The sequence below is a fragment of the Strix aluco genome, chromosome 13 (assembly GCF_031877795.1).
Source record: "Strix aluco isolate bStrAlu1 chromosome 13, bStrAlu1.hap1, whole genome shotgun sequence".
NCBI classification, from domain to species: domain Eukaryota; kingdom Metazoa; phylum Chordata; class Aves; order Strigiformes; family Strigidae; genus Strix; species Strix aluco.
In genome coordinates, this window is record NC_133943.1 from 2527921 (window position 1) to 2553080 (window position 25160).

The 25160-nt window shown below is 38.7% G+C and overlaps 1 protein-coding gene across 10 annotated transcripts in view; it reads left to right on the forward strand.

Annotated features, from left to right (window-relative positions):
* Positions 1–25160, forward strand: part of RAPGEF6 (Rap guanine nucleotide exchange factor 6) — a 133463-nt gene that overhangs the window by 78764 nt on the left and 29539 nt on the right. For 7 of the 10 annotated variants that reach the window (XM_074839049.1, XM_074839041.1, XM_074839044.1 and 4 more), the window contains 14 exons: positions 3430–3561; positions 10400–10583; positions 11417–11553; positions 12512–12670; positions 13200–13352; positions 13857–14021; positions 15362–15469; positions 15822–16025; positions 16722–16830; positions 18830–19073; positions 19402–19559; positions 20622–20636; positions 22570–22810; positions 23934–24317. In XM_074839049.1, the coding sequence (XP_074695150.1) occupies positions 3430–3561; positions 10400–10583; positions 11417–11553; positions 12512–12670; positions 13200–13352; positions 13857–14021; positions 15362–15469; positions 15822–16025; positions 16722–16830; positions 18830–19073; positions 19402–19559; positions 20622–20636; positions 22570–22810; positions 23934–24317 (2393 nt within the window). The remainder of the gene's footprint in view (positions 1–3429; positions 3562–10399; positions 10584–11416; positions 11554–12511; positions 12671–13199; positions 13353–13856; positions 14022–15361; positions 15470–15821; positions 16026–16721; positions 16831–18829; positions 19074–19401; positions 19560–20621; positions 20637–22569; positions 22811–23933; positions 24318–25160) is intronic. The other 3 variants (XM_074839043.1, XM_074839051.1, XM_074839045.1) reach the window with 1 other exon arrangement.

A 25160-nucleotide genomic window follows, 5' to 3' on the forward strand; every position in this document is an offset into this window, starting at 1 on the left:
CCCTTGTTGATTCAGGTTTTTTTTGGTGTAATCACCAACTGTATTTTCCTGGCACAGTGGGAGGGCAGAGCTGTAGGTGGATGTGCAGCCCATAACTTCTGTTTTCTTAAATTCCCTTCACATACAGCTCTGAACTGCAGTATGGCATTTCAGTGGGGGGGTTGGTGCTAAATATCCCTTTGTTGGGAAAGGTCAGTCACAAGGATGTGCTGGCACCGATGTAGGGACTGGCTGTGCCAGCATGGCGGACGCACTCATATTCCAATTCCAGATTTTATCCCTTCTTGTGAAAAAATGTCATTGTTATGGTTTAAAGTGGTAAGTAAGTAGTCTATTTCTGTATCGAGTCTTTATCAGAATTTCACGGATGTTCGGGGTTTTCTTATCTGTGGCTGCTGGGGCACACAACTAGCCAGAAGATAATGCAGGTATATCTGTCTGCGTCTGAAAGCCTCTAACATGGATGGAGGTGAATGTTGCTATTTTGACCTTTTCCCTAACACATAGTTTTTCAAGATATTGATGCAATTGTAACAAAAGTTTCTCCTGCAAAAAAATCATAGTCAAATAATAAGTGAACATTATTCATCAATAGTTAAGACAACATTATAGCACTTTCAGCAACTTCACAACCACATCCAGCAAGTCCTTCCTGTGTCCGCTGTCATGTTACAGAAACATCCTATCCACGTATTGCTGCTTAGTGAGCTCTGAAAGGAAGAACAATCAGTTTGGGTAATAAAAACGACGTACAAACGACAGAAGCTGTGATTTATTTTGGGAGATCGAGTAGAGTGGCAAGCAGCACTTTAAAGGTCACTTGTCTCAAATAAACCTTATCTCTCTCTCAAACTTAAAGAGATATTGCAGTGTTTCCTTGCATCTAACCGGCATTAAATGTCTTTTACAAGAACATATTGCAGAGTCCAGCAGGAGCATCGTACAGGCCCATGTGCTTTATAGGTGATGGAAATGAATGGGAGTGCTGGCAGGGGGAATGAAGATCAGTTGTAAGTGATTAATGAGTTGATAAGAAATACTCCTCAGGGAAGGCTGCTGGTGTTCTGAGTTGGTCTTCGATGTGTGTTTGTGAAAATAGCATACAAAGTACATACACAGCTGTTTTTGTTTTGAGAGCTGTGTCTTGTTCCAGCAATGCTTCTCAACCTATGTATATAGAACAGCCTCCATCGCAAGAATCTCAAAATTTAAACTGAATTAGGGGAGAAAAACTGTATGTGACAGTGTGTATCTGCATGTGTGTCACTGTCTTGAGCCAAAATGGGCTTCGATAGCACCAGCTTTTGGTAGAGAGCAGCCATCCGCCCTTGTTCTCCTGGGAAATCCTGTAGAATCAGTTCTGCTCTTGGTCCTGCTCATTCTTTTCCTGGAGCTCTTTTGAAAGTTTGAAAATCATCATGAATCTGCATAGCAGGGAGCTTAAATTAGATTTCCTTGTGTCTGTATTATCACAGTCAACGTGGGACTTGCTCATGGACGGAAGGAAATCTGATTGAAGATGGACTCGGAGCCGGTTGTTGGAATAGGGAGGTTGTAAAGGTGGGGACAGGCTGAGGGGTCTTGTTAAGCTGGGGGTAATGAATCTGTATGGGTTGATTTGTTCTGTAATTTATTAAAACTGCTGAATTTTTCAGTTACGCTGACCTCCAGTGTATCAGCGACTGCCAGCAGCTCTGCCTGGTCATTTGCTAGCAAGCACTGGCTTGTTGCCGGACGGCGTCCTCCCGGGCAAGCGCTGCGCTGACCTTGCTCGGCCGTGCCTCTGTATCTTCTCGCGTGGACAACAGCACTGCGGCGCCTTGGCCGAGGAGCTGGCAGCCGCGTGAACCCCCGGGGAGCAGAGGAGCCGTGTCGCCCTGCAGCGTGGGCTGCCCCCAGCGCTGGGACGGAGGCAGCATGGGGGGAGAGCCGGGGAAACAGCCACCCTCAGCACCGTGGCCGGCATCGTTGAAATATCGGTGGCTTAACTAATGTCCCAATCCCTGCAGGCTTTAAGGAAGATAACGTAACAATTTCTGCCTCGTGTCCGTTGGTGGATGGATAGTGCTTTTCTGTACACGGCACAAAACTGTGTACTGTGCAAACATTCATCTGGATTTTAAGAATAACCAGCTAGTGCTCCAGACCAGAATTAAATCTCAACTTTCCTGTTTCACTTTTCTACTTCATTGTTGCTGTTGAAGAGGTCACATCTCGGTGTGCGTCAGCTCTTACCGCGTGTGCTGACAGCTAGCCAGTGTACCTTTTGGCCACTGGATTGAATTTTGTCAGTTGAGTGGTTTGACCTTTTTGCTGTTCTCAAATCCTGAAAATAGATTTTTCAGCCTCTATAACTTTTTCTGGTGGCTAAACATAGGCTTCAAAGTGTTGTGTTTCCTTTGTGTTTGGATCAAGTTCTCTATTTTATACCTACTGCTTGGAAGGGTTTTTTATGGGAGTTTGTGAGAGTTTAGCAATCTTCTGCTTTTCAAACTTTCTCCTTTTCCAAATACACGTGAACATAGATGCTCATTTACAGGTTAGATATATTATACTTTCTTTCTGTAAGTGAAATATAAACAAAACTAGAATAATGTAAATATTAGGATAGTGAAAAATAGTTTTGTAGTCTTTCTGTATTCTGTAGAACAATGTTCTTTCCATACTTGAGTGTAAATTTAAAAAACACTAGAAATATATGTGGCAGAAAATAAGTGAGCAGCTGAATTAAAGGACTGGTTATTTTATAGTATTCCATGTGGCTTTGACTCTTCAGAAGCCTACTACGGTCTTTTACTTTTTTTTCCATAGAAAGAACATGTTTGTGGGCTTCGATGATGCACTAAAAATTACATATCTATATGCATGTCTTCATTCACAGCTAGATTTATAGAAGTACTATTGTACATACACATTACAGGAATGCATAATATTCTTTCTGTGTACTCCTTTTCTTAAAATTCAAAGCATTTTATGGACCCAAACTTTTGCTTAGATTATTACTTTTTGTTCCATATTGATATTTTCTAAAGGTTATTCTTGAACCAAGGCATGAATTGAATTTATAAACCAGAATCCTGCTTCATACTGGATTGCAACATAAGCTGATGTTTTACACTGGGCTATTTGGCTGGCATCATCTATTTGTCACCTTATGTTCTCTTAATCCTGTTGGTGCATATCAGTTGGCTGTAAAGAGGGTAGACCTTTGTTTTATGGAAAGCTGCATCATTTTCTATCAGTCGTATAAAATCTGAATGTGATTGGGCAAGCTTAGTCTAAGTCAGCTCTTTCTCAAAATGTACATCAAGTTACAGGTGGATATTTAAATGTGTAACAAGATTTTTATGAATAACTTTGTCTTCAAATCACTCATGCATCTTGTTCTCCTTTTTTTCCTGCCTTTCCCCAAATCTGTTTTATTTACAGCTTCCAGCTGATCTTACCAAGATGCATCTTACCGACAATCCTCATCCTCAGGTGACTCATGTCCCCTCAAGCCAGTCGGGATGTAGCATTGCCAGTGATTCTGGGAGCAGCAGCCTATCCGATATTTATCAGGTAAAATTGCATTTGTTTCTTCTTTTTCCTTCCTTGATGTTAAGCATTCTATCAAAATAAAACAGTGGCCCTTGTCCAAGAGTTGCCCTCTTGATGCTTCTGCGTATCCCTGTGTTGCTCGTTGCCACCTCCGCAGCCTCACAGAAGTGAAACAAACTTCCTGTAAAGCTCTTTGTTGCTTTTCGCATCTTTATGTAGCGTGCTGTGACTTTTAAAAGTCACATTTGGTGATTTATGGGATCAGTTTCCTTCTTTCTGAAATGGAACAAATTTCATGAAATCATTCTGTGTTTCAAATACCTTCCTTGATTACTTGTATTTATTGTTAATAACAGATGTTCTGTTCTGCAAACCAAAGCGTGGTAATAAACGCACTCCCTGCACTAATTGGCTGTGGAAATTCTAGTGTTGCTTGCTGAGAATAGAAGTTGTCTGAAATCCAGAGATACTTTCACTTACAGATAATACACTTAAGTTACCTGTCTTGTGTCAAATTGCAGAGCTCGTTTCATGGGTTTTTTTGTTTTGGTTGATGAGGGTGTTCATCTTGGGTTTGTTTTGATCAATAATTCCACAACTTTTCCACTTTCAAGTTGAAATCTCACTACAAAACTGTGTAAATATCAACTGTTGAGCATGATGTAGGTGTACTTGGTTTTAGACACCTGTTCCCTTTCCTTGGGTACTGTCCGAGTACCGTTTCTATACTGGAAACAGATTAGTGATATATCTATTTACAGCAAAGTATTGCTAGGTAACTTTAAGGCATTAAAAGCAAAAATCCTTTTAGAACATTAAGTGTCTCTATGCATTTTTGTCCTATTTAATCTATTAATTTACTACTTCTTTAGATTTGCTTGCTGCCAACTAGGTCAGGAGTAGCTGGCATCCCTGAGAGAGTCTTTGCAAAATGCTCTGTGAATTCTCTGAGAGGCAGTGCTGGGAGGTGCTGTTCTGTATCCTGAATTTTATTTGTTTTTGTTTTTAATTTTCTGGGTCAACAGAGTTGATTTAATTAGTCAGAGTCCCCAGAACTAGACTGTGTATTGTACCCTAACACTTCATATATTAGGATGCTGATGTACAGTTTTCCTGACCATCACCTGAGTGGTTTGGAGAGGTTGCTCTAAGTGAAAAACACTTAAAATATATTATTGATTACAAAAATATCATTCTAGTAATGAGTGAATACTCTTATCACGTGTGGTTAATTGTGTTTGAAATGTGTTATGTCTACTTTTCAGGAAATGCCAGAAAAGCATAATTGCTAAACAAATGAGAATTACATAGAGAAAAGAAATAATGGAGTAGCATATTTATATGCACTGTAGCAAATGAACAGTGGTGAAATGTATTTTTGTACCCATAGGAATTATTAATTCATTAATGTGAAAATGACTGCAGGTTTTCTATTAATTTTGAGGAGCAAGGACCTTTCAGGTAGGAATCTCCTTTTCAGTGACATTAGCCCGTCTGGTTTTGCATCCTGCAGGGAACACGGACATCTGTAACTTTGCTGAGAATTTCCAGCCAGCTGGGGTGATGTCCGAGGCAGGTCACTGCTTGGTAATCTCATGTGAGATCTTCCAAGATAATATTACAGCAGTGTGTGATCGTAGCTACAGTGTCATTAATCCTGAAAGACAGTGTTGGAGAGTCAAGCAGCTGATAAACTGTGGGTGAAGAGAAGACGTGCAACAGGCATGTGATGAGGGGAAAAAAAAACCCCAGAACAACCCACTTTTTTTTTTCTCCTTAATTTTTTTAGTGAATTTTTCCTATCTTGTCCTTGTATGCATAATGTGCAAATAGTCAAAAGATGCTGGGTGCTTTATGGGCTTTATTGCAGTAGCTGTAACAGTTTTGGAGAAGTCTCTCATTGTTTGCACGCAGTTCTAAGTGCATGGGTAGGTACTGTGTAATAACGTCACAGCACAGTATTTAACATATTGCAGTGACATATCAATATAGACAGATTTTGAAATCGGAAGAAAAGGAAACGTGTTTCCCCTAATATTTATCATGGTATTACGAAGGCAGAGAATCTCTTTGATATGCAGTAAACCTACATTTTGATTATAATGTATTGGCTCAGTAGCTGAAAGCATTTTTGGTACATAAAATACAGCTTTTCATAAAGTATTTGGGAAATGTTGCTTTTGCAGTCAGCTTCCTATCTGTTACATGCCAGACTCACTAGCAGTATCGTTAATGTCAGCAGAGGAGAGCATTTTTGAATAATTTTGGTTAATGTAGCCTTGAAATGACCTTTTGAATTAATGGTAGCTTAGCTTTAATTTTTACAGTAGGTAATGCAAACGTAATTCCAGAATAGGGAAATACGATTAGAACAGTAGAACCAAAGAATGAAACAATTTTTTATTAAGATTTGGAAAGGGTTTCCATTCATCTGCGTACGCTGTATTCATCGATAGTGTTGAAATGAGGTTTCACTTGTTCAGCTGCCTCTCAGCCCGGGATGTTAAACAGGAAATGATGAACATAAAGCTTGAGGTGAGATCAGCAGAAGAGGACTCCTGCCTGTAAGCACTGCTATGAACACATTGTATTAAAACCCTCAGTTGCAGAAACTTATGAAAATAAATTTAGGAAGATCTTTTTCTCCCTTCTCCTGTACCATTACTGCTCCCTGTTGGAGCTTTTGATATTTTTGTGGTAAAATGTCTGAATGTATGTATTGCAGAGCAGTTGTTTTTCTGTTGGACTGTAGACCTTTTTTTTTTTTTTTTTTTTAAATATAGGGGGAAAAAAATATTAGTTATTCCCTCCAATTTTTAAAACAACTTTAATTTGCTTGAAGTGGATTTATTTTTTTAAATATTTTTAAAATTTTTTCATTCAACTCATTTCTGACAGTGGGCTGTCAGAACTAGGGTGTTCAGACAGAAGTAGGGGAAGCTGTGCGGTTATGAGTACAGAAGTTGAAATGAGGGATTATACAGCTGCTTTGACCTGTAAGAAGTATCCTCAGGGAAAAATAATTCAACAGGTATTACAGAGTGAAAATATTTTTCTTTGCCCTTTCACCGGACAGGCTTTAAGGCAGCCAGCTGGGGTAACATGGGTAATCCAGATTATATCTCTAGACGTAGGTGGGTAAGGTCTCACTTCTCTAAGGAATTAGTTGCCAGTATCAGTAGCCTGCAGTGCTGTTCACTTAACAACCAACCAATTTGTGCCTCTTTTTCTTATCTGTTTAGTTCTGTCAGTGGTGTGCTTAAAGTTTCTCTCTCGCTATCTCTTTTCATTTATCACTTTGGCAGTATGTACTATTTGTGGGCAGCAACGTTATTGCCCAGCAATAAGTCCAATTGTGGTTAAGGTTTTGATATTAAAATGGATTATCTAGAAAATATGCATCAGGGAGTGGGCCTTACTGAGGGTTTTTCTATCAATTCTGAAAAAAGGCTTGGATGTTTTTGCCCTGACAGGATTGATATGAGGAAGGGGGAAAAAAAAAACTTGCTCTTAATAGCAGGTGGCATCAGGAGTCATGAGCACTAAAATACGTTACATGCGGAGTTGTTATGGCACAGGAAATCTTTTACATGAGGCATATTTAATCCTTTTTTTTTTTTTTTCCGTCAGTATATGTTTCTGACACACACTGTAGTGGAATACATAGCATTATCACCAAAACTTTGCAAGGGCCAGTTCTTAGGTCTTTGGATTCCAAAGCATAGGCCAGTGCACAGGACATCTCCAGTATCAACATTTGGCAAACAGCTGAAACGTGTTAATTGGCCAAATTTGCAGTGTTATATGTATTGAGTAACAATAATATGATTTTAAAATAGCAAACAAATGTTTTGACAGTTATCTGGTGTTAACTTTCCAGATGATCTACGTGACACACACCATTTGAGTCTGTTCCTGCTGCCTTCTCAATAGATATTCTTGCCCTATAGACCCAATCCTGAAAAATCCACATTTATGTAGGATTTCATTTTGTAAATTAGTAGTTCATAAATGTTTCTGTTAGGAATGATTTTGATATTTGATAATGGGAACAGCTGGGGCATCTTGCTTAGGAAGAACAGCTACTTCTGCAGACAGCTTTGTGAGCAAAATCCTTCCTGTTCCTTCCAGCACTGTCTGACCTGCCAACGTTTTGTCAACCATCTGCATGTAATCTTTGAAACGCAGTTTGAGGACCATCTCTTATTTCATAGCTTGATCAAATTATAACTTCTTTATCAAGAAAAGATTTGTTTATTGTTCTATATAGGATATACAATGAAAATTTTAAAGAATCACTTTTCTGTAGAATGTGTAGCCTCAGTTTCTTTATGTTAGTTTGAGGTTATCAAAGTGGAAATTAGTACTGTAGTCTGTCTTAATCTGTATGGAAAAGTTGATATAAATTGTGGCTATTTAGATGAAGAAATGCTAGAAAAGTCCTTGAATAAAATGCTGTACTGATCATGTGCTGCTGAGACTCTCCAAGCACAATTTGCACTTGGGCTTAATTCCAAACTGTTAATGTGAGCTACATAAGCCAGTAAAGTGATGTAATATAAAACAGATTTAACCCTGTATGTATTGCTATCCTACTCTGAAAGAAATATTTGTGTTAAATCATTTAAGCCTGGTATATTAGATTTGCTGGTTATTAAGATGAGGACAAGCTCAGGTGTCCAAGGTTATATCTAAAACCCGGTATTTTTGTGTCTAGTGAAAGAAGGAAATGCTGCTCAGCTGTCAAAGCGCTGGGGCTTGCATTAACTGATCAACATGGAGCGTGTAGGAAGATGGAGGCAGTGCAGTCTGCTGTGATTAAATCACTTCAAATGAGTGTTGTTTTTTATGAGGCAAGGAAGACAGGAGAGCAGCATGGCTGAGTAAGGACCTCCTGGTCGAACTAAGGCGCAGGAAGGAAATGCATGCAGTGAAACCAGGGAGCTGTGTGCTGGGAGGAACACAGGGACACTGCCTGGACGTGTAGGGTTGGGATCAGGAAACGTAAGGCACAGATGGAGCTGGATTTGGCAAGGGATGTGAAGAATAATAAGAAGGGCTTCTACAGGTACATTGGTCAGAAAAAGGACATTAAGGAAAAGGTACTCCCCCCATAAATAAGACAGGAGAACTAGTGACATGAAGGCTGAGGTACTCAACAATTTTTTTTCTTGCCTCAGTTTTCACTGGTAGTCACTCTTCCCACATCTCTCTAGTCCCTGAGCCTCAAGGCCGGGACTGGGGGAACAAAGTCCTTCCCATGGTACGAGAAGATCAGGTTTGAGACCACCTGAGGAACCTGAACATCCCCAAGTCCATGAGACCCAACAAGAAGCATCCCAAGGTCCTCAGGGAGTTGGCTGACGTGGTTGCTAAGGCACTCTTCATCTTATTTGAAAAGTCATGGCAGTGAGGTGATGTCCCCAGTGACTGGAGAAAAGGGCATAAGGCTCTGGGGGGACCTTATTGCAGCCTTTCAGCGCTCAAAGGGGGCTTCTAAGAAAGACTTTTTACCAGGACCTGTAGTGACAGGAGAAGGGGCAACAGTTTTAAACTGGTAAAGGGTAGATTTAGCTTGGATTTAAAGAAATTTTTTACAGTGAGGGTGCTGAGACACTGGAACAGGTTGCCTAGAGAGGTTGTGGCTGTCCCATCCCTAGAAGTTTTCAGAGTCAGTTTGGATGGGACCCCATCGTTTATTTTGGAGGTTTTGCGATCATGGAGAGTATTGCGTGCGTTAGTTTCTTCAGTGTTTTTGTAAAATCTCAAGGATTTCTTTTAAAGTGAAAGTGAATATTGTAAATGTGTTCATTTAAAAAAATAAACTTATTTTCTGCAAGTCTCTATATAATTGCCTTGTACTTCTCAGTGACACATCTTGTTGTTCAAATCTTAGAATTTAAACAAAAGTGATTTGCATGCTGGCTTGAAACTAAAAAAAAAAAAAAGTGATTGAGCAACTACTCTGTGGAAATTGAAAATTTGAAACTACTTTTTTTTCCTTTGCCTTCCATCTGTTTGGAAAGTTATTTTCATGCAATTACATCATTTAAACTTTACATAAGGAATAATTGCAAATGATTCCTATGTGATTCTGCTTTTTGTTGCCAGTATTGCATTCTCTTTCACCGTTGCTTCGGGTGTCTGCTCAGTGTGATGTCTACATTGCCATCTATTGATGACAGTAGAAATGTGTCTACAGGCATTGGGGTAACCAGTCGTGTTACTGAGTTATGTTATTGTTTCGTTAATAATACAGACTCTCAAATTGTGAAAAAACATTTTGTTTACATGAATTTGCAAGAAGGAGTAAATGCTATAAAATGAGAACCAGTCAATAGAGGAAAGAATAGTCATCCTTACCCCCCCCCCGTCCCCAATTTATGTACTCCAGCTGACACACTTGCTCTGTGCCAGGATTAAAATCCATGTTAAAACACCAAAACTAAAAATGAGATCAAATCTCTTTCATTTTAACCACTCGATCTGCTTTGTTTTTTCCTGTGTCACACCATTAATATTGATGGATTTATCTTGCCCGTAGTTCGAGGGTGGGGAGGGATATGAGTAAAGACAGAGAACAACTGTCCCAGTATGTTAATTTTGTTTTCAGAACTTGTGATCATAATTCCTGTAGCAATGGTGTTGCTTTATGCCACTGGTATATATTGTACCATCCTAGAACTAGATTTCAGTGTAACGTGGTTTTTTTCAGTGCTCAAAAAGAGAGCTATTACAGTTTCTAGTTGGAATTGTTGGTCACAGAATTTCTTTTGTTGTACGAGCTAGCTAAGGTAAGGCCATATATCATTAAACTGAAGACATGGAACTCTTTGTCTGATGGATGTTTTCTTTGTAGGCTACAGAAAGTGAGATGGGAGACGTTGATTTAACAGGTCTTCCAGAAGCACCTGTAGACTCTGAAGATGAAGAAGAAGAGGAGGATGAAGATATTGACAGAACTTCAGATCCACTTTTAGGCCGAGATGTTGTACGAGAGTGCCTTGAGAAAGAGCCTGCAGATAAAACTGATGATGATATTGGTGAGGAAAAAAAAAACAAACAACAACTTTATGTAAAACTATATTATATAACATCTGTGAGAGAAGCATATCTGAAAACTGTTTAATGAGTTAATATGAAATGTATATCCTCATAATTATGAATGATGCCTTCCAGAGATCACTTTGCTCTAGTGATACTGTTAATTGGATGATTTCTTCTCTTACTATCTGGGAGAGTATTTGTTCTGAGAAACTTAAGTAGTTAAAAAAACCCAGTCTTTGAGATGCTTAAGTCATTGTATGTGTTGCAAGGGAGGGATAGGTAGCAAGGCAATTTTGACTGCCTGAAACTGTTGAATTAGTTATTAAATGTCAAAGGCAATATGCCATTACTGCAGTATAGGTTTACGGAATTGTAAACCGGAAAACATTTAAGATGAAAATAATTTACTGCAGTATTTAACTGGAAATTGGCATTAGTTTAATAGTAAAATTTGCATTATGCTGTACTTCAGATGACTTCTCTAAACACTTGGAAAATCGTTTCATGTTCCTATCAAGCTTGTAATTACTGTACTGTAAGGGTATTTTTAATTTTTCTAAATGTTTGAAGCTGAAGTGCTTTTACGCTCTAGCCAGACTGCTGCTGTAAGTCAGTCAGAACACGATCAGGCCTGTAGAGCCGAGCTCTGGTTGGTGATGACAAAATGCATAAGGGTCTCATTTAGCCACAGGCTCTAATGGGGATTGTAACACCACTGAGCAATTTTTCCATGAATTTAACTGAGATGTAATATATCTGTGGAAGGTAAGGTGTCTAAGGAACCCCTGGGCCTTGCAGTCTTCATACCGATGTTTCCTTTGTCTAACAGAGCAATTATTGGAATTTATGCATCAACTCCCTGCCTTTGCAAACATGACAATGTCTGTGAGAAGAGAACTTTGCTCAGTGATGATATTTGAAGTAGTAGAGCAAGCAGGAGCCATCATACTTGAAGACGGCCAAGAAGTAAGTTACTGCTTACAACACAATTGGAGTTCTGTAGGCGCTGGGTTAGCAAGGGTGTCTGGGGGTGAAGGACTGGAAAACCTGTTTCCCATCTCCACACCTCTTCCACACCTGAAAGTTAGAGAATTCTTCTCTCACCGTGACCCATATCCAAAATCCCCAAACCTTAGCCCATCCCTTTGGGAGATTCAGTCTGTGCATTACTGCCTTGTTTGAGACTTCAACTTAGCCAAGTATAGACATAAACCAGCATTCAGGATGTTGTTACCAGGTAAGGGCTAACATCTCGAGGAGTTTATTTCAAAGATTATTTGTGGCATAGAAGAATTCATCATTTCCATTGGTAAAACTGTTATACTGTAGGCTTTTTAAATACTGACACGGAGGGGTATCCTTGCCCAACAATGTAGGTATTACAAATGTCTAAATTAGGAGCAGTTTCCATAAATATTCAGTGGGAGGAGACAGATGTTTAAATTAATCAGTGGGCAGGCTCCCATCATAGGTGCTCTGAATAGCTGTCTTGAAATCTGTCTGTCCTTGGATCGAGATGTCTGGAATGGCCATAGCAGGTCATTCCTCCAAGAGGTCCAGGTAGCCTCTCGACTCTGGTGGTGACCAAATGGGTACCCAGGGGAAGGGTGTTCATTCTCACTAAATGGTATAAATATATTGTAGCAATTAGCCCGCTGATTAAAAAGGCAATCTATTCATCAGCATTCCTCCCTACTGAATTAGTTCTGAAATGAATGAAAAATGCTGAAAAGCATTCTTATTTTCAGTCATCTTTATTGCTTGCCTTACAGTGCACGTTTTTAGTGAATTAAATGTTTCAAAACTGTGGTGACAACAAACCAGAGACTGCAAGAATAAGCTTTTCTGAGATAAGAGCATTGGAACAGCTTATAGAAGTTGTTGAATTATCTTCACTTTTAAAATTTGATTTTACTTCTTCTAGCTCGATTCTTGGTACGTTATTTTAAACGGCACAGTGGAAATCAGCTATCCTGATGGGAAGAGTGAGAGTCTCTGTATGGGAAATAGTTTTGGGATTACTCCCTCTCTGGACAAACAGTACATGAATGGAGTGGTCAGAACCAAAGTAGATGATTGTCAGGTAAGATTACAATTCTATACAACTACCTCTAAGCATCTAATAAAAGCGAACAGACTACTTTCATCTTAAGGCATGATCTTTATTCCAGGAGCAGAAAAAAGGAGCTTGGTATTTTGTGGGTCAGGGGCTCTACTGATGCTGTAGTAGCTGAGATCTATTTCACACTGCTGTGGTGTGAGCGACAGGAACTTCTGCTTTGTGCTGAAATGTAACCTTAGTCCACCCCAGTCGTGCTGGGTATGTGACTGACATGCCAGTAAAACCAGATAAATAGAAAGTACCCATTTCCACTTTTTACAGGCTTTGTCCTCTATATGTTTAACCCATTCAAACAACCTTTGGGAGATGTGAGAAGGTGACCAGTTCTCTTTGTCTCCTATTTCTAACTTGCTCTCTCATGTAATTGGACAGAACAGAGTGGGGTTGGTATCAAACACTGTGCTCTTGTGACTGTGTTGAAGCAGCCCAGAGATGGGGATACTTTCATGTTTTGGGTATTTATTAACAATCCCATCTTGTTTGGGGGCAGTTTGTATGCATAGCCCAGCAAGACTACTGGAGGATTCTGAACCACGTGGAAAAAAACACTCATAAAGTGGAGGAAGAAGGAGAAATTGTTATGGTAAAGGAGCACAGGGAGCTGGATCGCAGTGGAACCAGAAAAGGACACATAGTTATCAAGGTGAATTTCTTTCTATGCTTTCTATTAGTCTATTAAACCTTTATTTATTAGTAAATAAATAGAAGTTCAGTTTGAGTCTGGAACACATACTCAGTTTTGTCTGTCCTGGCTCAAAAAAAATTGATTGGGAGGAACTTCTATTATTTACAAATTTACTTCCATCTCCCTCTTCAGCACATATATTGAGTTTGTATCGGGAGCACCCTTATGCATCTTTATGTATTGACCTGCTTTTTGTAATCTAGAAGAGGAACTTAAACTGTTTTATTAAAAATAAAATCAAGGGAAGTTGCTCTTTGTTTTAGCCAGCTATTACCTATGCAAAACGTTTGGGCTGAGAGACGCATGAAGATTTGAGTTCAACACGTTAGTGTGTTTTCTCTTGAGTTTGCCATAACTGAAATCCAAAAAGGAATGATGCTGTTCACATGGTTTTATGTTAAGATACTCTCTAGACAGAGGTAGTGCTGAGAGATAAGTTATTTTTTGCATTTAATTTTTAAGGCAACACCCGAGCGACTCATCATGCACTTAATAGAAGAACATTCTATTGTGGATCCAACCTACATCGAAGATTTCCTTCTAACGTACAGAACGTTTCTAACAAGCCCTCTGGAAGTTGGAAATAAACTCTTGGAATGGTTCACAGTGGACAGCCTCAGGGATAAGGTTGGTTTGCATCTAAGAGATTAGTATTTCTGGTGAAAATGTCTCCAAATTGATTCTTGTTTGTATTACTGATAAACTAGGATTATGCTCCAGCTATTCCATATGAACAGTTCTAAAGCAAAGTATTCTTCACTAGTATCAAGAAAGGGATTCTCCAGCGTGTTGATGCATATAGCATGCTATCCTAAATTAGGTGTGATACAGCTTCTCTTCCGCAGAATGATAAATACTGTTTTCTATTTAATTTAAAGATGCACATGCCGGTCTCTGAAATCCTTTTTCACCAGAAATTCAGAGAAATTGTGGTTTTGATCTCTGGAACATACCATCTTTCTTTTCACAACAGGATTGTGCTTGTCTTCCGTAATTTTCTACTGTAGAGCTTTTGGTGTATTGAGCACATTTTGTTTGAGCTGCTTATTACGAACTTTGTACTTAAAATAAACTGCTCAAGACAGGTGCAGCTGATAAAAATGCTTCCATAAATTGAACCAGGTTCAACTCTGTGTGTAACTCTGTGTACATACACATGAAAAATGTTCATAGTCTGGAACTTGTATTCATGTCCCATTTGTTGAAAATTATGGCAGTAAAATTCTTAGCCAGCGGTTTTATGTGTTCTAGCTTTGAGCTGAAGGAAACCCGACAGACTGTCAAAACCTTGTATTTTTTTTTGCATAGGAAATTGTCTGGGGTCTTTTTCTGTGGTTACAACTTCTCTTACCTTTTTCCATGCTGTTCATTTTGGCAACTACTCTTTTTTTAAGAAAAGGAAAGTAAAACAGAACTGTCTCAGCAAATAAAAGAGAGAATTGTTTATTTTTAGAAGAGAAACTGCTGCAGACTAACCTTTTTTCATAACATGGATGGATAAAATAGTTGTCAGGCTGACTTTGTCATGAATGGTAGTAACTCTGTAGCATGTGCAAAAGCAAATTGAAGATTTAACTAAAAGTTCTTAAAAGAAAGTTTTTTGTTATCACAATGATCTCCTTAAAGTTCTAGGAAGTACATTAGGGTGTTCAAAAAGCTAAGTGTTATAAAAGGCATAAGGGAGAGTTAACTGAAGATGGATTTGTGCACCAGTAGCTACCGGGTGATGTAGCCAATTACGTATAAAAATGTTTGGTTTTTTAATTTTTCATTTTTTTCCACAAATAAAGGAAAAGAGAAGATGATTTCAAGTGTAAATGTCTTCTGCTTCTGTTTGTAGGCAGATGCAGTAATCTGTCATATGTTATTCTGCCTTGTCCTTGTATTCTTTGCTTATAGATTAAAGCTTATAGGAGAAGAATCATAGCTACCTTTATATATACACTTTCCCCCCCCCCACCCCACAGGTTACCAGAGTGGTCTTACTGTGGGTGAACAATCATTTTAATGACTTTGAAGGAGATCCTGCTATGACTCGATTTCTGGAAGAATTTGAAAAGAACTTGGAAGATACGGTAGGAGCAAAAAAGAATGACTGTCATACTTTCTAATATTACACATTTTCCAGCGTCTTACCAGTGACTAACACATTGTAGACTGTAAGTCTAGCAGTTAATAGATGGCTTTTAACATGGACATATTTGTTCTTAAATACATATTTACATATAAAGGCCTTATAAAGTAGTACACATCGCACTCATTTATGTGGTTTTGCATTACTGCAGAAGAGGACGAGGTTTATTTGGCAAGATCCGGCTACATGGCATCAAAAGTCCTTTTTCTGGCACTTGGGGTGCTTTTCACAACTGTTTTTCCATTTCTGGTAAAAGAAAGATTGTGCTCCATTTTGTGTCTTCTGTGTTACAGAAAATGAAAGGACATCTCAGATTGCTGAATATTGCCTGTGCTGCCAAAGCAAAATGGAGACAAATTACCCTGCAAAAACCTTCTAGAGATTCACCACTATTTTTCAGCCTCCTTGGAGGAAGCGACAAGGGTTTTGGTATTTTTGTAGAGACTGTGGAAATGGGCAGTAAAGCAGCAGAAGCTGGACTTAAGCGTGGTGATCAGGTAAAAAGAATAAAGTTCATTTAAAATATTCTGGTTCAACCAACTGTGGTGTTCTCAACAAAAAGCCAATGCTGTTTAGTGAAAGCAAACAACTGGCTAGTGTTCCCTTGTGAATGCCACAGTTCAGCTTCAGTTTACACGTGTTAAATGGGTTTCTATTAAGTAGTTTTCAAAATATTTAACATTTAAATGTTTCAAAAACATAATGGTAAAAGAAACCAAGTTGTGGATACTTTAGGAAGCTTCCTGCTCGGAGATATGGTTAGGTTGAAGCCATCAGGTTGTTTTGTTGGCTTGATTCCCACCTGTGTGAACGACCCCAGTTCACTGAGGCTGGTGGAACAATGACAGCTCACACCAGGTGAAGATCTGGTATTTGATGTAACACCAGTTCTGCAGTTCATGAGCCACATTTCTGATTTGGGTGCAGTTCCTAATTGCAACAATGTCATGTCATCACAGAAGCTAAATTTGTTTAAAGCATTTGTCAGGTAGAAATGGAGGTCCTGGCTTGTTTACAGGATATCATTTAACTGACATGATGAAAATGGTTATTTTACTAGGAATGTTTTCATTCTACAGCTGCTGTAAAGACTTCTGGAAAGTTCTTACTGTGGCTTGTATTATCACCTTTGTATTTGTAAGTCTGTCAAACAGTTGTTCTCTGAATAATCCAATTTTTATTTCTTCTTAAAGATAATGGAAGTAAATGGGCAGAATTTTGAGAACATTACTTTTGTAAAAGCTCTGGAGATCTTAAGGAACAACACTCATCTCTCCATTACTGTAAAAACGAACATTTTTGGTGAGTAGACTTTATATATGATGTATTTTTGTGTATGAGAAGAAAAGCTGCAGTCTTTCTGGCTTCAGAAGTGCAATCAGATTCCACCTTTTTTTTTTCCAACGTGCTCTAGGAGTGAAAAGTTGTGCAGAAGTCTCCTCGTTGCGCCTCCATTTGCTCGGATAAGTTCTTGGGTGCCAGGGGCTGCACGTTGAGCGGCACAAAGCCAGCATAGCCAGCTCTTTACTCCCTGAGAAATCCTCAAGTGACTGCTTAAGCGGCTTTAGTGTCCCTTCATGCGATATGGCTGAAAGAGAGCCAAGGGATCTGGGCCAAAATGTTTTTGCCAAGAAACAGCAAAAATGTAAAACTGCGCTTTCGTAAAACTTTTTATAATGGCTGTAAGAACGATAGGATAAATTGCCTTTATATCTAAAATTGAAGAGGGAATATAAAAAGCAGTATGACATATAAATGTTGGCTTTTAATTGTCAATGTGAATATAAACACATAAATACCTCTTTAAAATCTCAGTCAAACCATCTGTTCTTTTTCCATAATCCCGTTCAGGCAACAGAATAACCATAGCTACAGAAAGAACGAGACTGTGCACAAGATAGCTCCTTCCTCTGTAGTTGTATCTGAGACCTTCTGATGGTTTCCTTTTCTTATTTTCTTCCCCCAGTTACCTGCTCTTGTTCACTACTGATTTTCTTTTCGATTATTATTTTCTGTTTATCACTGCGCAGGTAAAAAGTTTCAAGATCCTAGCAGTTGCTTATTAGCATCATTCCAAAAAAGCATAAAGCAACCACGGTAACTGGTGGTGCAGACTCATGTGAAATGACATAAAATAAAGCGTAACTGTAACTGAGACAGTGATAGATTGTTCATTTGTATTATAAATGTAAGCAACATACATTTACGAGTGGATTCTAATCTCTTCCTGCTTGCTGATATAATTTCAAGGTGACTTCTCTAATAAATTTTAATGAATTCATGTCTTGAAGCTTTTTTTTCAACAGTGATACTTATTATCCTGTCTTTTTAATTGAGTGCTAAGTGATGCTGACAATGAGTGGTTCCCATTCTTATCTTTGAATCTATACTGAGAAGGCTTGTAGCCTTAAATTTTTTTACATCATAGAAATATGCAATTTGACTGGGACTTTCTACACAGAAAGTCCTGGTTGCCTTGCTCATAGGGACACTCTGAGTAATTTGCTCTGTAGTGTTCTGCCTTCTCCCAGTATCGCCATATTTTCAATAGAAAATACTGAATTTCTGACTTGAGTGATTTAAAAAAATTTAAAAATATTTCGAAAAGATCTTTAAAAACCAGTTTGTATTGATAAACCAATTCCAGCAATTTGTTTTTACCTTTTTTATGTGGGAAGAAACCCAAAGAACATAAACACTATCTTTTCCATGGAATTATATCTTTGGGAGTGTCAGTGTTGGTGGTAGACTCACTTACTTTGATAACTGCAATAGGAAATTTTATGCAGCTTCTGTTCAGTAGTATTACTAAAAGCAAATAAAGGCAGTTTTGGAAAATATCAGTCTATCTTGCAGTTATTCTTGAGAAAGCATCTGCACTCCATTTCCTAAAAGATGCAGACAAAAAAGTCAATAAATACATAGAGCTGATTGCTGTGAACGCAGGATTTCCTTATTTTCTATCTGGTAATGGTAGACTAGGTCTGTTTAAATTTTCTGTGGTATGTTCTAATTTCAAAAGTAGTTAGGAGAACTCTGCGATGTAGAATCTTTGATTATTTTTATTGAACATTTAGGAGTTGCTCTTTCTGCCAAGGAAATCAAAAGCAAAACTTAAGTGGGAAAAGACCCACACCCTTAGAATCAAAATTAAAATGCAATATACTGCCTGGTTTGTAACTCTTTGGTTCACTTTTTCTACAGGGATATGGGAATCAAAAGGTTTGAGGGGAAATAAGAATTCACTGTGAAGTTTTGAGCGTGCAAAGGTAAATCACAATAATTGTATCTTCTCTTACAGTGTTTAAGGAGCTGCTCTGCAGGATAGGACAAGAGAAGAATGGAATTCCACATATTCCAAAAATTGCAGAAAAGAAAAACAACCGTTACTCCATCCCAGATATGCCTGGAGATATGGAACAGATGTTTCCCCGTGAAAAAGGAAACAAGAAACTAAAAGCAAACACTGTATCTGGTGGGAGAAACAGAATCAGGAAAATTTTAGACAAGACCCGATTCAGCATCTTGCCTCCAAAACTGTTCAGGTTTGTCACACTCTTCTGGTCAAAAAGTAGTTGTTCCTTTTTAAGTTGTGATATTTTAGTTGCTTAGTATTTTCAGTCATTATGTCCATGTTGCTTATGTTTTTAAAAAAATGCAGCAAATCTGACCTATGAATGCAGAACGAGGCCAAAATACCTCTTCTCTCCCAGTGAACGCTTTCAAATATGCTTTTCCTCTGTCCTTGTTTTGAAAGCCTGTCTACAACGTGTAATTAAAACATCCAAGTGCCGTTATTTTTCTTAGTTTCATTCATCCCAAGGTGAATATAAGGAGCTTAGTGCCCATGACTGAACCAGAATTGTTTTGCAGTGACGGTAGCGTGAGCCAGTCGCAGGACGACAGCATTGTTGGGACTCGGCAGTGCAGACACAGCCTGGCCATCATGCCTATTCCGGGAACGCTCTCCTCCAGTAGCCCTGACCTGTTGCAGCCTACCACTAGCATTCTGGATTTCTCTAATCCTTCAGGTAAAACCAGCAGCATTAGCCTCGTGTACAAGATGATTACAAGGCAGCTGGTTCAGGGGGAAAATGACATCTTTTATCAGCATCAGGCGTGCCGCGTGCCGTTACCTGTTTGTCTTGTGGCCCTCACAGGTCCACACTGGAGACTTGCTGAAAATCCAAACTGCCTGAACCTCTCTTGCCTGCTTTTTTGTAATGTGTCACTTACATTTCTATGCAAAAACAAGCCATTTTAACACCTCTGAGAGTCTTTGATTTACTGGAGTTTACCAGAGCTCTGGCGGAAGCAAGTTGTCCTTGCCCACAGCTTTCTCTTCCATCATCTCTTCCCAGTACTCCTGGTGATTTGACTTCTCCATCCACCATCTTTGAATATATATTCTAAGCAGTATTGTTGATAGAATAGGACTGCCATGGTACCAACATAGTGATATTAATGTTTAATGTTTTACAAGCATTATGCGTGTTCAACAGTATGTCTCAATAACTGAAAAATGCTTTAAGATGTGTAGTCTAAGCTTTCATTGCTGTTACTGTAGGAATAGAGTTTATGGGGTGGCTGCAGGAGGCATTTGTTGTTATATGCAGCTGCCTGTAAACATGTCAAATCAGAATTATGTTTCCCTATTTCAAGTGTAAGTTCTGTGCATAATTATATATTCTGTAAAGTGCCTTCTGGCTATGACTTATGTTTATGTAAACTTGCAGATTTCCCCTTTAAAAGGGATGTACACAGATATATCCTATCAAATGCATAAATATCCATAGCAAAAAAGTTCCCTTTTTGCTGCAAATCCAGGTTCTTGCTGTCTGCATGAGAGCTACACACGTTCCCTAAGAATTTTTGTTTAATATTATACAAGTTACTGCGTAATATGAAATGTGGATAACTAGTCCTTCTTACCTTTACTTAAAATTTACTGTAATAAATATACTGTCATTTTTGAATGGCAGAGAAAACCAAAATATTTCTGACAGTGTACTACATACACTTGATAAGTTTTGTAAACATCTAACTCTTGATTTGGTGTTGACACAGTTCTTTTCTTTTTTTCCTGCCCGCAGCTGTTGGGTTTTACTGTAAGTATCCTGATGTCTAGCATCCTGTAGACCTTAATACTTGCATGGCTTGCCTGTTAAACTTAACACTTTCATATGTTGCATTGACACAGTTATTACTGTTAGGGCATTAGATAGTCCTGTGCCCTGCAATATTCCCTTAAATAAACCAAATCCATAGGTTCTGTGTATGGACACAGAGCTGTACTGAGGCTGAGACCTTTTATTCCCTTTTCTGCCCCCGACACACTGGATGACCTTTGACAGGTTACTTTGCTTCTTTGTGACCTTCCTTTGAAGGAATGAAGTTGCTTACATCCCTTTTATAGAAACTGAACTTTTAGATGATAATGTAGTTTGAGATTTAGTTTGTTCTTCTGTTGGACACTGTATGACTAAAATTATGTGCATGCAAACTTGAAATGTGTTTTGTGCTATCAACACATGCTGAATAATGCATAAGCAAATAATTGTTACTGATATTTATTTGCTTAAAAGCAAAGACCATGAAGACAGATGTGTGCTCGTAGTACAAGTTTCCCTCACCTGTCACAAGTTACACTAAACTTTGGTTGCATGGTGATTTTTTTTTTTTCTTTTTTCCCCCCAAATTACATTTCAGTTTTTGGTTTTAAACCTTGAGTACGTTCTGATTCATAGGTATGTTGATACCAAAGTATAGAGGTTTGCCTCTTCTATTGATTTATTATGATTTTTGAGTGCAGGCATTTCCCAAACTATTCAATGTGTCATTTTCACCACTTTCACTCTGAAATAAGTACATAATATTAACTTCTTTTATTGCTCCCATTCATGTATGCATGAAGCTTTTCAAATTCAACTAGGCCCCTACTCTTAATGAGACTATTCTGCTAATGTGGTAGTCATAATAATGAAACTGTTAGTAGAATTAGTCAGATAGCAGTGAGAGAAGTGAAGGGCTGGTTCGGAGGCTGTTGCTGTAGTAGCAGCCCTTCACTTCCCTGGCTGGGAATCTCTGATGCAGGAGTTAATGGTATATCTGCCTCCCGTGGGGTTGTGAATCGCTGCAGGCTCTGAGGAGGTGGCTGAGGGCTCAGCGAGAGCCTCCCACCTTCTCAGGTCTGCAGAAAACTCGGAAGGTTTTAGTCTTCAGAGTTTAGAGAGGGGAAAAACTGGGCTTTCCTGAGTTTTAAATTAGTGTGCACTCTGACTCTTGACATTTTTTTGCAATCAGTTTTATTTTGAAAATCAAGCCTTCTGTAATAATTAATGGTGCGAGTTATTTCCAATCATCAAGCTGTAGATTAAATGTATTTCTTTAGATATTTATTTCCTGCTGTAGGCTGCCTCAGATAAAACTGTTCTCTAATGCATTTATAATACATAAAATGTGCTATAAATAAGTACACTAGCCAAAGAATTAACTGCTGGCAGCAGCTTAGTTTGCTTCAGGGTGAGAGAGGGAGTGTAAAAGTTTGCAGCTAGTTATGGGAGCAACCAAATCTCCTTTCGTCCTCCCGTCCCCCTGCCCGCAGCCCGTCCCCACGCCCTCCATGGTTTCCCGTCCCCGGGAGGGGACACACAGCACACCCCCGGGCATGCAGCTTGATGCTGGGTCTCGCAAAGACAAAAGAGCCAAAGGAGAAATGATGCTGCCAAAGTTTTTGAGACATGCTGAGAAGGACAGTGTGCAGCTTAGTAATATATCTAGATGTCTTGTATTTGACTGTGGACAGGGGATGATAAAGTAATTGAGTTGTGGAAATGCAGAGAGGAGTCCTCTTTTCCTTTTGAAGTTGAAGGAAAAGACTGAATGTTTTCATGAATATTTATCAAGGCCAGGATGGCTTTTTTTCTTGCTAGTTGGGTTTTTTTTTTGTTTTCTGGCTATCAAATGAGACAGTAAATGATCTCGTGGCTTTTCAAGGGAAAAGTAACTTCATTCATTAAAGGTGTTGCTCTGTTATTTTAGATATTCCGGATCAAGTAATAAGAGTTTTCAAAGCAGATCAGCAGAGTTGTTACATTATCATCAGCAAAGACACTACAGCAAAAGAGGTTGTGAGTCACGCCGTCCACGAATTCAACTTGACGGGAGCCGCGGAGACGTACTCCCTCTGTGAAGTGTCTGTCAGCCCCGAGGGAGTCATCAAGCAGCGGAGGCTCCCAGATCAGTTCTCCAAATTGGCCGACAGGATTCAACTCAATGGACGGTAAATGCGCCCTTGTTTTGATTTTGGTTTGGATTTATTTGCCTTTGCCTTTTAGGATTAAAATATCTGACAGAACCATTGGGGAGAGGTGTTTTAATTAAAATAGATGGGTGTCTTTTAGGAGAACAAGCAAGTAAATGTCAGTAACTTACACTTCCCTCTCCTCTTTTCTTCCTTGTTTCACCTTCCTCTTCTGCACCCAAAACACCCCTCCCCAAAACTACAGCCAGCTTGCTTGATGACAGCTAAATTTAGCAGATCCGGATAACTTCCAGAGCGGCTTATGCTTAAAAAGAAAAAAATTTCTATTTATTCTGACACTTTCCACATGTACTTCAGGATTAAAGCACACAATTAATTTTGTTCTCGATGATGTCATGTTGCAATGAACTGATATTAACCTTCCATTTTTATGTAAGCTGTTATGAATGTTTCTGAAATGTTAAGTGCTTCAGTTTTATCTGATGACCTGATCCATACCAGAAGAAAGTTTATTAAGTAAAGGATCCTTTAGTCTTCTTTGCTAGGCAACAGAGGGAATTTATGAGGAATAAACTTTTGTATATCTGAAAGTGATCTGCTTGGGACCGTGGAAATCAATTTCCCAGATACATTTTCATTTGCTGAATGCTATGTGCTTTATGTAAATATTGATATGCCGCTAAATTTATGTCAGAAACCACACTAAATTTGTGTAAGAAATGGAGAATACACTAACAATAGATTTCTGAGGACTAACGCATACTTAAAATGTTATTTCATTGCTGAATTTACAAATGGAAGAGTAACTGACCTTTTTCTGAAGGTGAAAGCTACAGCATGTTATGGACTACAGTACAAAAAATGTTGGCAAAGAGGTAGATTAAAACAGCTTTTGAAATGTTTTTTTTGCTTCAGTAATGGTGGTATTTTGTACTAGCTAAAGTACAAGGTTATGCTGTCCCTTACTGCCTCTGTCTTTGCCTCTTACTCTGGGTTGTCAAGAGTAGCGTGGAAATACTCTCCCGTAAGCACCCCTGCGGTGTCAGTAATGTCCACGTTGATTGGTGTAGTTCAATGTCTTTGTGTTCACAAACTCTCTGAAGAGCATCTCTAATGTTATTGTGACTCAATTATTCTTTAGGTATTATCTAAAAAACAATATGGAGACAGAGACCTTATGCTCAGATGAGGATGCTCAAGAGCTACTGAGAGAAAGCCAGATTTCCCTCCTACAGCTGAGCACCATTGAGGTCGCCACTCAGCTTTCCATGAGAGACTTTGAGTTATTTCGCAATATTGAGCCGACGGAATACATCGATGACCTTTACAAGCTGGACTCCAAAACGGGAAATGCTCACCTGAAACAGTTTGAGGACGTCATAAATCAAGAGACGTTCTGGGTTGCCATGGAAATTTTAGCAGAGGTCAACCAACTCAAAAGAATGAAGATTATTAAGCATTTCATTAAAATTGCCCTCCACTGTCGAGAATGCAAGAACTTCAATTCCATGTTCGCCGTTATAAGGTAAAGTACTTCCCATTTGTCAGACCTGATTTGTGCTGTCAAAGGCAATTCTGCTAATCTAAACGGAAAGAGAAGAAATAGGTATATCCTGAACAGATTACCAATGGTGCCAGGCAGTTTTAAGGGAATTACCAAGCTTTTGTAAAGCCAGACTGTATGAAGAGATGTATTGTCACTGCAGTCTTTTCCTTCGTCAGCCTCAGAAGTTCAGTCTTACTGCGGTGGTTGATGTGACTGTCTCTTCCTTAACTGTTACCTGGTAGGGAGAGGAGGATTTCGACAAAAGCTTTGTTTGATTGATGAATTTCAGAGCCTGCCTGAACATTGCTGTCATTTTCTGTGAATCTGGCACGCAATTTCCCTTTTTTTTCAGTCATTGTTACTTTTTCAGTGTGCACTGAGTCATATCTGTGATGATGAGATTACTTTATTTCTTCCTTTCATTGTAAGAACTTCCTCAAATCATTCTTGTTTTAGTTTAATTTTCCTTTTCATTCTTTCCTGTCATCTGCTTGCTTCTCTATTTTTTTGTCTTCATTTGCACATTTAGACTTTCTCTTCTGATTTATACTAGATGCTGCTACTTTAACAGCGTGAGTTCAGCGTTTCCTTTATTTGCAATTATCTTATACTCAGGTTCTAGTTTAAGGAAAAAAAAAAAAAGGCGCTGTGATTCATCAGACAAAGATCTGGATTCATGCTGTATCCCAGCACTATCTTTGAAAATAGCATTTAAAAATATTTTCTTCCATGTCTAGCCAGGTTATCAAATGGCTTCTGTTTAGCCACACATTAAAGAATTAATGAATTTCCTTAAAGGGTACCGGGAAATCATTGGAGCTG